Source organism: Quercus lobata, chromosome 8 (genome assembly GCF_001633185.2).
Source record: "Quercus lobata isolate SW786 chromosome 8, ValleyOak3.0 Primary Assembly, whole genome shotgun sequence".
Lineage (NCBI taxonomy): Eukaryota > Viridiplantae > Streptophyta > Magnoliopsida > Fagales > Fagaceae > Quercus > Quercus lobata.
The window spans coordinates 58,578,626-58,592,613 of NC_044911.1; the positions used below are offsets into that span (position 1 = coordinate 58,578,626).

General features: G+C 34.6%; 2 protein-coding genes across 3 annotated transcripts; both read left to right on the forward strand.

The window, feature by feature from the left end:
• The first annotated feature begins 2,363 nt into the window (after window positions 1–2,363).
• On the forward strand, window positions 2,364–3,844 carry LOC115958287. Its single transcript, XM_031076691.1, has 2 exons — window positions 2,364–3,034; window positions 3,546–3,844. The coding sequence occupies exons 1-2, from the start codon at window positions 2,396–2,398 to the stop codon at window positions 3,642–3,644; spliced, it is 738 nt and encodes a 245-aa protein (XP_030932551.1). The 5' UTR covers window positions 2,364–2,395; the 3' UTR covers window positions 3,645–3,844.
• Window positions 3,845–10,322: 6,478 nt separating this feature from the next.
• On the forward strand, window positions 10,323–13,581 carry LOC115958497. 2 transcript variants are annotated; one of them, XM_031076907.1, is made up of 3 exons: window positions 10,323–11,043; window positions 13,056–13,145; window positions 13,334–13,581. In XM_031076907.1, exons 1-3 carry the CDS (start codon window positions 10,372–10,374, stop codon window positions 13,469–13,471), a joined length of 900 nt encoding a protein of 299 aa, XP_030932767.1. In that variant the 5' UTR covers window positions 10,323–10,371; the 3' UTR covers window positions 13,472–13,581. The 2 variants fall into 2 exon arrangements, with proteins under 2 accessions (XP_030932767.1, XP_030932768.1); XM_031076908.1 differs by having other exon boundaries at window positions 13,346–13,581.
• The last annotated feature ends 407 nt before the right edge of the window (window positions 13,582–13,988 follow it).

The window sequence follows — 13,988 nt, forward strand, 5'->3', positions numbered from 1 at the left end:
TAAACTAGCTTGTAACCCCATACATATGTGATAGGCCAAGAATGTATTGACCTCTTGTGATGAATTAACCAATTAATTAGCCAAGTTAATTAATTAATTCAATTTGCTTGTAATAAGCGCTTGGTAGCACAAATAAATTATCAAATAACTAAATGCAGTGAAAATTAAATGATACGAGTGATTTGTTTACGAATGGGGAAAACTACCGAGGCAAAACCCAACGGGTGAATTTAAGGTCACTATTCCCGAGAATCCACTATTATCAAAACAAACGGTTACAAGTAAATTAATATAAGCCATTTCATATGTACTATTGCTTTATTTGCCTTTTTTGACAAAGAAAAAAAAAAAGAAGAAAATTCCCAGATAGAATTGAGTAGAGATTAAAGAAAGCTTACAAAAGAGAAGGTGATGATTACTTTTTCTTTACGAAAGTAAAAGAAATGAGTTTTCAGAATATGAAATCCTTCTCGTACGTAATCGCTTTAGCAAACGAACCCTAGGAAAAGTTTTGAAGGTTAAAAGAATAAAAAGAGAAGCAAAGAAATATTTACAATTAGAACTTCTCATATAAGTCCTCTACTAATGGCTGACAATGAACTACAGTTCATCAACAGAAGCCAGTAACTATCCGGGACTTACATTCTAAGTATGGTCTGTCAAGCAAGACGATGATGATTTTAATGGTAACGTTGAGAGAGAGAGAGAGAGAGAGAGAGAGAGAGTTAAGTCTAAATTGAAAGTTTGAAACAAAACTAAAATAGAGAAAATTGACAGTAACAAGTCCATTGCCTAGCCCATGCCAAGTCCTAACTTGATAATGTGGCAAAAATGGCACCAGATCATTTAAGTTGCTTTACAATTTAGGAAAGGATCAACTATGATAAAATCTTTCAATTCCCTTTCATTTTTAACTGGATGTGAAACATGCATCTAGTATTTATTTGATTTTTAAGAATCACATGTTGTAAATTTAAATGAAAATATGAAGTGTTAAATATTAGCATTGATACACCATGTTAAATATGCTAGTATGGATGCGGAAGCGAAAGTATAAAGTATAAAACATAGTAACACACGAGAGTTACGTGGTTCAGCCTAACGGCCTACATTCACGGAGGAAATCCTAAAGGGCTACATCAATAATATATTATAGTGTAGTACAAATCCTGTATTACAATGAATCATAACATGTGTATATATAGTAGACTAAACCCTAGACTAATAGACTTCTAGTACAAGTAGGAGACTTGACTTGCACACAAAGTAGAATTAGACTTGGGCCTATGCTAATGGGCTAATATATCTCTAACATCCCCTCTCAAACTCAAGATGGAAGTTTGATGAAATCTTGAGATTTGATAAGGTTGAGAAGATCCCTTGAATGAAGTTTGGCTCTGTGACGGTAGTTTGAGGAAGGCAATGGTCTTGCAGTGTTGATGCGACTTCTAACGGTAGCTTGACTATACCGGAGAGTTTTGACGGCAGTAGTAGGAAGCCAAAGAAGATGAACGCAGCGAAGAAAAATACCGAGGAAGACAAAGATTGCTCTTAAATATACCGTAAGGACAGAAAACCATGGCCACAAGAAGGTGGCTCTGATACCATGTTAAATATTAGCATTGATACACCATGTTGAATATGCTAGTATGGATGCGGAAGCGAAAGTATAAAGTATAAAACATAGTAACACACGAGAGTTACGTGGTTCAGCCTAACGGCCTACATTCACGGAGGAAATCCTAAAGGGCTACATCAATAATATATTATAGTGTAGTACAAATCCTGTGTTACAATGAATCATAACATGTGTATATATAGTAGACTAAACCCTAGACTAATAGACTTCTAGTACAAGTAGGAGACTTGACTTGCACACAAAGTAGAATTAGACTTGGGCCTATGCTAATGGGCTAATATATCTCTAACATGAAGAAATTGAAATATTCAATAGGAGAGAATCTTATAGCAATAGATATTAGTTTTTTGCATATGAACTATTGCTTTCTTTCCTTTTGGCAAATAAAAAAAGAAAACTTCCCCAAAAAAAAGCGTTACAAAAGGGTACGTACGTGCAGTGCTGATTACTTCTTCTTTACAAAAGTAAAAGAAATAAGGTTTCAGGATATGAAATTCTTCTTGTACGTAATTGCTTTAGCAAACGAACCCAAGTTTTAAAGGTAAAAGAAGAAAAGAAAAGCTAAGAGATAATTACAGTTACAACTTTTCATTAGTCCTCAATTCGTGGTCGACAATGAACTGTGGTTTCACCCAATAGGAGCCAGTGCCTATTCGGAATTTCTTAAGTTGATCAGCACAAGCAACATGTATATAAGCTGTCCATTTTATCAAGGTTATGCCATATTGTTTGTCCGAAAATTTTTGAACAAAGTCCATGGAAGAAACCAATGTGAGTTTGAAACTTCTGATAGACACAAAAAGCCAAAAAGTGCTTTTTGCTGAAGCGGACAAGAACTTCATCGACTTCCTCTTTCACATTCTGGCCTTGCCCGTCGGAACTTTCATTGCCCTTCTCACAAAGCAAGGAATGGTGGGCAGCTTGGGGAACATTTACGAGAGCATTGAAAATTTAAGTACTACTTATCTTCGACCAAACGTGAACAAAGAGACTCTCCTGAAGCCCAAAGTACAAATCTCTGGTGGTAGTACTGTTCCAGGAGTCCCTCTCCTATTGCCAAAAGTTGAATCATCTTCGACATCATCCAGGAATTTGTATAGGTGTTCTAGTAACTACGGTCACAGATACGTGGCTGATGACTCCAGCGCGCAGTGTCCTTCGTGCCAGAATTATATGAATGACAAAGTAAATTTCGTAGATCCACCGAGCGTAACGAATGCGGGCTCTTCCTCCAGTGAGGGAGGGTACGTGAAAGGAGTGATTACATACATGGTGATGGATGATCTAGTGGTGAAACCCATGTCCACCATCTCTAGTATCACTGTGTTTAACAGGTTTAATGTCAAGGATGTAAGTGTTCTTGAGGAGAAAGTTGTCGATTTGGGCATCAATGAGGTATGTAGGTCATTCTTTGCTTTCTGCGCATGAGTCTGTTACTTCTGTTTTGTCTATTTTTCTTTTCTTTTACTTAGCGTACTTCTTTCGTTAAGCTGAAATTTATTGCAAAATAAAGATGCTTAAACTGAGGTATAAAATGTTGAAGCTTTTCGTTCCCTAAATCGTAATTCCGAAACCATGATATTAGAAAGAGACGAAATTCGGAGTCAGTATGTTCAAAATTCAAATGCTATCATTTAACTTTAATTTCCATATTGGAAAATTAATATTGTGTTCATTCCTACTCTTTCCCCTTAAGGTCACTTGCTTGTTCATCTTTTAAAAGAGTAAAGAAAAAAGAAAGTTACAAAGAAATGTAATATTGTGAAAATTTCATTTTTCTTCTTTTGGAAAAAAGATCTTCATCTTCCTTTGAAATGTGTCGATTTCAAGTAAAGATGTAGTATTTCATGAATCTAAATGTAATTAATAACTATTTTGCTCATTAATTTATGTGGTTTGTTACTAGGGAATGAAACTACTCAAGGCTTCTATATGGTCAAAGAGTGCTTTGACTGATGTTTTCCTCCCAATGTTGAAACAAGAAGTCCAATGTGAGAGTCAGTGAAATGTAAGTGCAAGAGTTCTGTGCCATTGCCAATATGTTGTGTGTGTGTTTTTTTTTTCGTTACATATATGTTTTAAATATACGTCAACTCTGGTGTGGAAATGTAAAGGGCAATATGCTCTCTCTCTCTCTCTCTCTCTCTGCATGTTTTATTGGAAGCTTGGTTAAGAAGCATTATGTATCGTAAAAAATTGAGCTGCAAGTATATGAAAGTTTTTGTTAATTATCAGCTGCTTGGTATAATGAGATGTTTGACGATGACTGAGGCACAAGTTTAATTTGTTGACCTTATGCTCTATCGGTCCCAACGTGACCAATGCCCATAACAAAGGCTACCCCCTGCTTTCTTCTCTTCATTCACCTCCATGAAGCCCCTCCAAACACCCCCTCCCCCCTCCCCCTCAACCCAAACAACGCTCTTCAGATTTGTTTAGGAAATATTTTAGGGACATAATTATATTTTGTCACAATTTTACCACCACTCTAAAGTGGTTGACTGTGGGTTGTGAGTTTATATGAAAACGATTGTCCACCACTTATAATCGAACCCAAACAACTCTCTTCAAATTTGTTTAGTAAATATTTTAGGGACATAATTATATTTTGTCACAATTTTACCACCACTCTAAAGTGGTTGACAGTGGGTTGTGAGTTTATGTGAAAACGATTGTCCACCACTTATAAGTGAACCATTTATCAAATTATGGCAAAAATTGTAACAAATTATGTGATCCTAGAAAAAGGATTAAATGCAACAAAATAAATTTATATCCCACCCATTTTTTAATAGATATATCCATATTTAAGTTGACGAACAATGTGTGTCACCGAAGGGGGCTTACCTATCGACAATGGGAATCAAAGATGTAAGAATTGCACTTATATGCGAAGTGCTGCAAATTAAACATGAACACCTTTTTGGTTATATAAACATCATATGGGGTAAAAAGAGTTACTTTATGTTGCAAAGTGGCAAACCAATAATATGGGACGGAGATAGATTAAGGGATGGTTTCGCTATTCCTTTCTTGTTTTTATCCTATTCCTTCCACTTCTTGGCACGTACAATAAAGTTATGGCCAAAAGTTTTGCAGCTTATCTAGTACCTATAGGTAGTTCCAATGGGGAAATCCAGGATTCAAAATCTCCCTCTCCATTGTTGTAATTAATAATGATAATAATAAGGCCTCGATACATACCAAAATGAGGTCTATCTCTCATGAACACTCTTTACTTCAGACAAAACTTTATTAAATTACTGATTATCCCAAAAATTTAAACTATTGGAAACTGGTAAATTTAATTACTTAACTACACACTTTTAACATTTCCCCACATAAATGGGCTTAAACTCCCTTCTAATTAATAGGCAAGGCCCAACACGTGAGATTTTAAATATGAGGTATAGTAGAAGAGGTAAGGGTTAAACTCAGAGTTAGTTCTGGTACTATGTTAAATTACCAATTCTCCCAAAAATTTAAGTTATTGAAAAATATTAAGTTTAATCATTTAATTATATTCTTTTACCATATTATGTACAATTTTTTAGATGTAATACATTGCGTTCTTTAATTAAATTCAACCGCATACTTGTTGCATTAAATTTAAATGTCATTAAAAATGATATTGTAAGGTTGAATTTAATCAACCACGTGTTGACTTTATTCCGTGCCAAATTTGCTTGTAATTCAGCATGTAGAAACCTCATATTAAGGTGAGAATAATGTAAGGGTTGTGTGTGAGAGAGTGTGAAGAATTGATCAAGTGTGTGTAATCAAGAGGCAACTCGCGACTGACTCGTGACTAGCAAGTCGCCAAAATGCCACACGTGTGAAACATGCAGGAAGTTGAAGGGTCACGACAGCTGGAGCACTACAGGACAAAAAGTATAATCTGTCCTAACAGTTATTTCGCGACTCAAACTTGCAACTCATCCCCTCGCGAGACTAAGTCGCCAAAATGCCATATTTTGCAGAAAAATGACTTTTCACATTCCTCTCATACCCTACTATAAATATCATTATACCCACGAAAGGTAATGTGCTGAAAAGAGGAGCCTATTGAAAGAAAAACTCTAAGAGAGGTTTCTACAACACACTCACCTTATTAGAAAGAGAGCTACTTATTCTTAGAGAGAAATCTTTGTAGTCTCTTCTCTTTCCCTCTCCTATTGTTATATTCACTAAGAGAAGATTTTTATCCAAACACTACCCACACTCATTCAAAGTGTTGAAAGTGTTTTTGGAGCTTGGGAAGTATTGGAAGATGCCAAGGATAGCGCATGCAATATAGAGTTTATTGTGGGATCCAGAAATCTAGAGAAGACATGGTTAGGCTTAACCTTGTTGGAGCAAAAAACTTGGAGGGCTTAATTAAGTGCATTAAGTAGATTAGGCTTGGAGGGTCTATTGCTATTCATGTATCCCAATTTTATTCTCTAATGGATCATTTTATCGCTTGGAGGGTAGCAGAGAGGTTTTTCGCCGAGTTTTTGGATTTCCTCTTCGATAACACGTGCTGGTGTTATCCTTGTGTTTGCATCTCTCTTCCCTTACTTTTTAACCATTAATTGATGCTGGGTTTGTGATTAATTATATGTTAAAGTAGTTTGCCAAATTGGCTATTGCTTATATTTCATATCCCACACATATATTATTTGAATATAAGCTTGTGTTGAGTATATTTGAAATTTAGGGTCTAAATATTCATTAGTGTTTTACACACTAAGTGAGCTTTCAGATAACAACATTGATGTTTTATTAATCAATCAATAAACCATTGTGTTTGAATTTAATTGGAGAAGGGAATGTAATTCACACAAATTATTATAGTTTAATTCTATCCAAAATAACTTTAATATTATCATTTGGATCTTTTTGAAGTGAAAAAAGAATACTTTGATAGCTAGATATTGTATTGTGGTTAAATATATCTTTTGAAGGCATGTTGTGGTTTTATAATTGATATAGCCGTGAGTGGTGGTGAAGTCAGTGGAGTGGGCATTGGGTTCTAGGGTATGAGAGGGATGTGTTACCTTAATTAATTGGTTATATCATGATACCACTATTTTTCTCAATTATATATATATATATATATATATATATCATGATACCATTATTGATTATATCATGATACCATCTTCTTAGCATGCATGCTTTATCACTATTGTCTACTTCTCGTTTCCTTTTTTGCTTTTCGAAGCTGACTACTGTGTAAAAGACTAAAAGTTACAGAAGCTTCTGTTCCTCGTACTTTTTTGTGTTTTTTTTTTTTTAATCAAAGGCAATAGCTTATAATAAAACAAAATTAAAATCCTAATATACAATGGGAGCCATTCGGAAGCTTCTGCACCCGATCTTCTGTTCCTTGTACTTTTTTGTGTTTTTATTAATTAATGTTTTAGAACATTTAATAATGAACTATTTTAAAAAATTTTAGATGTCACTGTTATGAGAAATATAAAAACTGTTAAAAAATCAATTAGTTTTTTTTTTTTTAATTTTTCATAAAATATTTCTAAAAGTATTTTCTAAACGAATACTTTTAAGCCATCCATTAACAAAATCTTTTATTTATTATGTAGTCTAATCCCACTAATCACATTTATTGACGCATCTATTTTTATTCTTTATTATGCAATAAAATTTGTAGTATATTTAGTATTTTATAGTATTGTGTGATAATAAAAAACAAAAAAGGGTTGTACATTGTTTTTCTTATCTCTAAAATTGTCTCCAAAATATTAGACCAATAAAAGCTCAACTCAATTGAAAATCATAAATATTTTGGGCAGAAAAAAAATGTTTTGAGGCTTTAATTTTTTCAAACCAATATCCTACATAGTGAATCGTCAACAATAGCCACCTAATTTCCCATATGACCATCTTCTCAAAAAAAAAAAAAAAACTCTCATATGACCACACATCAAACAATCTCTATCCTTTTCTTAACACCAAAATCAAAATTGAAAATTAAATTACAACTTTTCTTAACAATAACAATGCATCGCCTTGTCCTAGATAAGGTAAACATCTTGGAAAAATATTTGTTGGTCTTGAATCTGTCTTAGTCCTGAAAGATAAAAAGTTCTCGTTTAATTTAACAAAAAATTTCTATCCAGTTCGTTCTTCAGTTTCCTTCATAGTATTGCTTGCTTACTTGGTTAATGGAGTATTGATGTGGTTTCTTTTACATGGTGTTTAAAAATTTGGTACAGATCGACCTCTTAATCTCAAAATTCTCTCTCTTTCAATCTTTAATTGTCTTTTATGTTTTGTTTTTCTTTTGTTGGAAAAGGAAAATTATTGTAGCTTTCGAAGATTCACGTTGGTTAATTTTTCAAAATATTTTTACATGTTTGATGATTTGTATATGTACCAAGCTTTAGGAATAGGTGCTAGTAGATTTGATAAATATGTTGGAAGCTAGATGAAAAGTTTCGTTGTGGAGGTCAAAACTCAAAGGAGTTCAAGATCCTAGGTGTACAAAATGACTACTATTTGGCCACATCTTTTCGAGTCTAGGTGTCATTTCAGTTCTTTTCATTTGTATTTGATTCCAATATTACTCTTATTGTTAAAATTTGGATGGAATTTGCTTACTGACACAGAAATTAGCTCACACATTAATTCACCTAATATGGGCAATTTAATTTGATGGCATGGTATCATGTTACCTAAGTTTGTGCCCCATCAACCCTCAAGGATTAATCCAACCCTGAAGCACTAGCTGATTTTGAACGGAAAGAAAAGTAAGGAGAAGGGGGTGACAAACGACAAAGTGTACACTTGATTTGGAGTTGAGGGACCTCAAGTCGTGTAATTTGGGTTTATACGATGGCTTTGGAATTGATTTGGAAATTTTGATGGGTTGAGTGTTTATGATTCTCATAGGTGAATAGGTCTTATATATTATGGGTATGATGGCTGAACTTTTGAAGGGAACCACTACAGTTTGGGGATTTGAGAAGGGTGATTTGTGTATGCTTTGGATTGTTTCAGTCGGTTGGTTTTGGAGGTTTTAGAGATTGGGTAAAGCTTGATTGTTCATGGAGATGAATGTGTAGGAAGGCAACAACTAGGGGTGTCCATGTCTTATTCCCTTTTATTTTTACCTGAATGTGAGACACGTAATATTTATTTGATTTTTAAATGTTATATGTCTTATATCTAAATAAAAATTAGAGGAAAGTGGAAAATTCAATAGGAGAGGGTCTTATCACAATAGATATAAGCTTTTTCATATGAACTATTGCTTTATTTTCGTTTTGATAAAGAGAAAAAAGAAAATTCCCCGCTAGAATTGATTCAAGGTTAAAGAAAGGGAATGTGATGATTACCCTTTCTTTACAAAAGTAAAAGAAATGAGGTTTCAGAATATGAAATCTTCTTGTACATAATTGCTTTAGCAAATGAACCCTAGGAGAAGTTTTGAAGGGGAAAAAATAGCAAAGAGATAATTACAATTAGAACATTTCATAAGTCCTCAATTTGTGGCCGTGTGTTTGAGAGAGTGAGAGAGAGAGAGAGAGAGAGAGTTAAGTTTCAATTGAAACAAGGGGGAGGGGTGATATTTCACACAAATGAAAGCACGCCCTGTGTTAAAAAAAAAAAACCGCATATGTCGAAATCAACCCAAACCCACCAATTGATTCAAACCCGTAAAAACCTGAAAACTTCACCCGATTCCGCTTGAATAATTAGGCCAAAATCCTTGATGACCTTTCGGTTTGGGTCAAGTCATCCAGGTGGGTTTCTTGGACAATCCTAACGTGTGGTATAGTTTGTTAACATGGCTTGGGTTTGAAGTGGTTTTGTGGAGTAGGTCTAACATACACCGTCTAAGTATGACCATGTTGTGGGGATGTTAAGATTGTAAGTGCGGTTGTTCAATATTTGTGTTGCCATATCTATTATGTGTTTTTTTTAATGACTAAAATAGGTTTTTGGTCCCAATATATACATTTAAGCTAGATTTTCGTCTTGTGACAATTTTTTATTTTATTTTATTTTAATCCTTTTGATTTTGATTTTATTTCGGTTTTTCTTTACAATAAAATTTGGATATAGTTTATTGATGTGGTGTATGGAAACTATCGGAATCTATTTTTGATGACATGAACAATAATATAACCAAATATAACTTGATAATGTGGCAAATATGGCACCACATCCTTAAGTTGCTTCACAATTTGGGAAAGGATCCCCTATAATAGAATCCTTCAATTACCTTTCATTTTTAACTAGATTTTTGACATGCATGTAGCATTTATTTGATTTTTAAATATCACATGACTTAAATCTAAATAAAAATGTGAAAAAATTAAAAGATTTAATAGAAGAGAATCTTATCTTATTGCAATAAATATAAGCTTTCTCATATGAAGTATTGCTTTCTTTCCTTTTGACAAAGAGAAAAAGAAAAATTCCCAAGGGTTACAAATTAAAGGGTACGTACATGCAGTGCAGTGCTTATGAAATTCTTCTTGTACATAATTGCTTTAGCAAACGAACCCAAGTTTTAAAGGTAAAAGAAGAAAAGGAAAAGCTAAGAAATAATTACAGTTACAACTTACAACTTTTCATAAGTCCTCAATTCGTGACCGACAATGAACTGTGGTTTCATAAGTCATCAACAAACCCAATAGGAGCCAGCGCCTATTCAGAATTTCTTAAGTTGATCCGCCAAGCAACATGTACATATATAAGCTGTCCATTGAATCACGGTGATGCCATATCATTTATCTGATAATCTTCGAACAAAGTCCATGGAAGAAACCAATGTGAGTTTGAGACTTCTGATAAACACAGAAAGCCAAAAAGTGCTTTTTGCTGAAGCAGACAAGAACTTCATCGACTTCCTCTTTCACATTTTGTCCCTGCCCGTCGGAACTTTCATTACGATTCTCACAAAGCAAGGAATGGTGGGGAGCTTGGGGAACATTTACGAGAGCATTGAAAATATAAATATTACTTGCCTTCAACCAAACTTGAACAAAGAGACTCTCCTGAAGTCCAAAGTACACATCTCTGGTGGTGGTACTGGAGTCACTCTCCTATTGCCAAAGGTTAAATCACCTTCCACTTCCAGGTACTGGTATAGGTGCTCTAGAGACTATAGCTGTTACTCATATGTGAGTAATGACTCCAGCGCAAAGTGTCCTAATTGCGAGCGCTCTATGAATGACAATGTAAATTTCGTAGACCCACCACGCGCAACGAATGTGGGCTCTTCCTCCAGTGAGGAAGGGTACGTGAAAGGAGTGGTTACATACATGGTGATGGATGATCTAGTGGTGAAACCCATGTCCACCATCTCTTGTGTCACTCTGCTTAACAGGTTTAATGTCAAGGATGTAGGGGTTCTTGAGGAGAAAGTGGTCGATTTGGGCATCGATGAGGTATGTCAGTCAATCATTCTTTGGTTTCTGTGCATGAGTCCATTAATTACTTTGTGTGTTTATTTTTTCTTTTTACTTTCCGTTCTTTAGTTATGGTGAAATTTATTGCAAAATAACATTAAACTGAGGTATTAGTTGAAGCTATTATCGAGTTCTAATTCCTACTTACCTTGGTATAGTATATTGCTACAACTATGGCGTCCATTCTTTTTTTTTGTTGGGGGGGGGGAAGAACTGGAGTCAATCTATTCAACTGGAGTCAATCTTAGAAGAATTTATTTAAATGCCACAGAGTAAATCTATATGCAACCCATTTTTCAACAAATAAGTCAGAAATGGAGAGGACCCTCATCTCGTCATCGAAGGGATAAGACTTACCTGGGCAATGGAAATTAAAGATGTATGAATTGCACTTATATGTGAAGTGCTGCAAATTAAACATGAATAAACACCTTCTTGGCTGTATAAACATCATATGGCGCAAAAAGAGTTACTTTACAATGCAGAGCGCTTGCAATAGTGCTTATATAACAAAAAATGTACCATATTTTAATTAATCAAGCCAAAAATTTACTCACATCAAACCATGCAAAATTATGTAAAAACATATAATTGCAATAGTAATCATGTAAATTTATACTAACACTATTTATTTTACATTTAGTTTTTTATTCTTTTTTTTACGTATTCTGAAAATAAAAGAAAAGAGTAGATGTTTGTTGTTGGACATGTGTGAAGAAAGATAAACAATTAAAAATCAAGAAAATTTGATATTTTAATGAAATGCATTGTAAAACAAATAATCTAATATGATAAAAATATATGAGAATTTTTTTATGAGCTGTTCTTTTTTTTTTTGGTTTTTTTTTTTTTTTTTGAGGAATTTATTAGCTGATCGGAATGCTAAGAGTTATCTAAGATGGTCCAGCTATTCCTTTCGAAATATTGTGCACTAACTCCAATTGGCTTCTCATTTGCTTGAAGTTATTACTACTCATAACTCTCGTGAATTTGTGGCCAAAATTGAAAGGATTTTCCATTGAGAAAGTCGAGTCCATGCATGCAGCAAATGATTATTTTACCGTTCCAGTTGCCCAAGGTTCGTGAATAACGAGTGCCAATGAAGAGGGTAGCTAAATAAGGCACCTCCCAGAGTGAATTCTATATAAAAAGGAAACAGCCAAGCCAAAGAAGCCACTGAACTATATTATAGACAATCCATTGAAAGTTCCATAACCCTTCACATATACCAAACATGGGCCATGGCTAACACTAAGGTAAGCCTGAAATTATTTATAGACAATAGGAGTCACCGAGTGATTTACGCTGAAGCTGGCAAGGAATTCATCGACTTCCTTTTTACCATTCTTGCCCTGTCTGTCAATCTTTCGTTCCGTTTCTCAATCAGGAATGGTGGGCAGCTTGAAAATCATTTACGAGAGCTTTAAGAATTTTAGTCCTACTTATCTTCAACCATACGTGAACCAATCCTCTCTCATGTACCCCAAAGTATATTTCCCTGGTAATGCTGGAGGCCCTCTCCAATCGCCAAACGTTCAATCATATATCAACATCCATGATATCCTGTAGGTGTTGTAATGAATAATGATCACGCATTCGTCTCTGATTTTTAGATCCATGCGTCATTCCTAGCCGCAGCGCATTGTGACCTTTGTGCGGAAAATCTATGGATCGTCCTGTTATTTTTGTTCTTTCGTTTTGGTGAATTTTACAAAATAAGCAAGCTGAGGATACTATTTGTAGCTACACGAATCCTTATTCCTAAACATGATAATATTAATTGTCCTTTTAGGTAGACTAGCAAGTAGCAAGTGTGTAATTCAGGAAGGGAAAAGAAAAAAAACCAACTTTGGTTTAATATCGAAAAATGAGATATTGTAACCAGGTAACCATGTTTTTACCATTGACTCATTGAGCATTGTGCTCACTTCTATGTATAACATATAAATACATAAGAATCATTTTGATCTTTTTATCTTTGCTATTGCTAGGGAGTGAAGTTGCTGAAGGCTTCTCTGCAGTCAAAGACTGTTCTCACTGATGTTCTTCTTCCATTGTTGAAACCAGAAGGAAAACTAGAGGTAGAAACATCCTATTTCAAACCTTAAATTTCTAAAAGATTTAATGATTAAAAAAATCACTATTGTCGCTGCTCTCAATCATTATTAAGCATTTAATATTGCCTTCCAACTTAGCTTCCTAATTAGTACTCTTAAATTTTTTTTCTCTCCCTCATTGATTATATTTCCGGCTATTATAACGTTTAAAGAGTGAGAGACAGACAACCATGGGAGGCAATGGTGCTGATGCTGTTGCTGCCCCTGCTGGTGGTGGTGCCCCTGCAGCAGCTGCTGCTAATTCGAAGAATGAGGAAAACGTGGAAGACACAGGGGAGTATGGCGATTAAGAGGATATCACGGCCCAGAGGGGCAAAAAGTACTAGGAAAAAAACAATAAAAAGAAACTGTATGGGTTTTTTTTTTTTTTTTTTTTATGATAAATATAAATAAACATACTACTCTCCATAATACAAGTTAGAGCTCTACAACTCATTACTATTCCTTTCCCACTTATTTCTGTCATTTTATGTACAGGGCACTTCTTGTCATTGCACTTTATTTATTCTGTCTAAGTAGTGAACGTATTTCTTTTGTTATTCTTATTACATTTGCCTGCCATAAGTCTCCCATAATAGCTCCGCCTATTATGGGCATGTGACCAAAGTTTTGACAAATGGGGGATAGTTTGTGCACAAGCTGAACTAAAGTAGGTTACAATTGGACCGGTTCCATCTTTCTCATTCAGAACACTTGGACCCAGAACAGCAAGAGGTAGCCCAGCCCAACATCACAAAAAGGCCCACCACACTAATTAACTATTTGGCTCTCTTATCTGGTTTATTGTTAGGGTGTAAAATTGTTCAA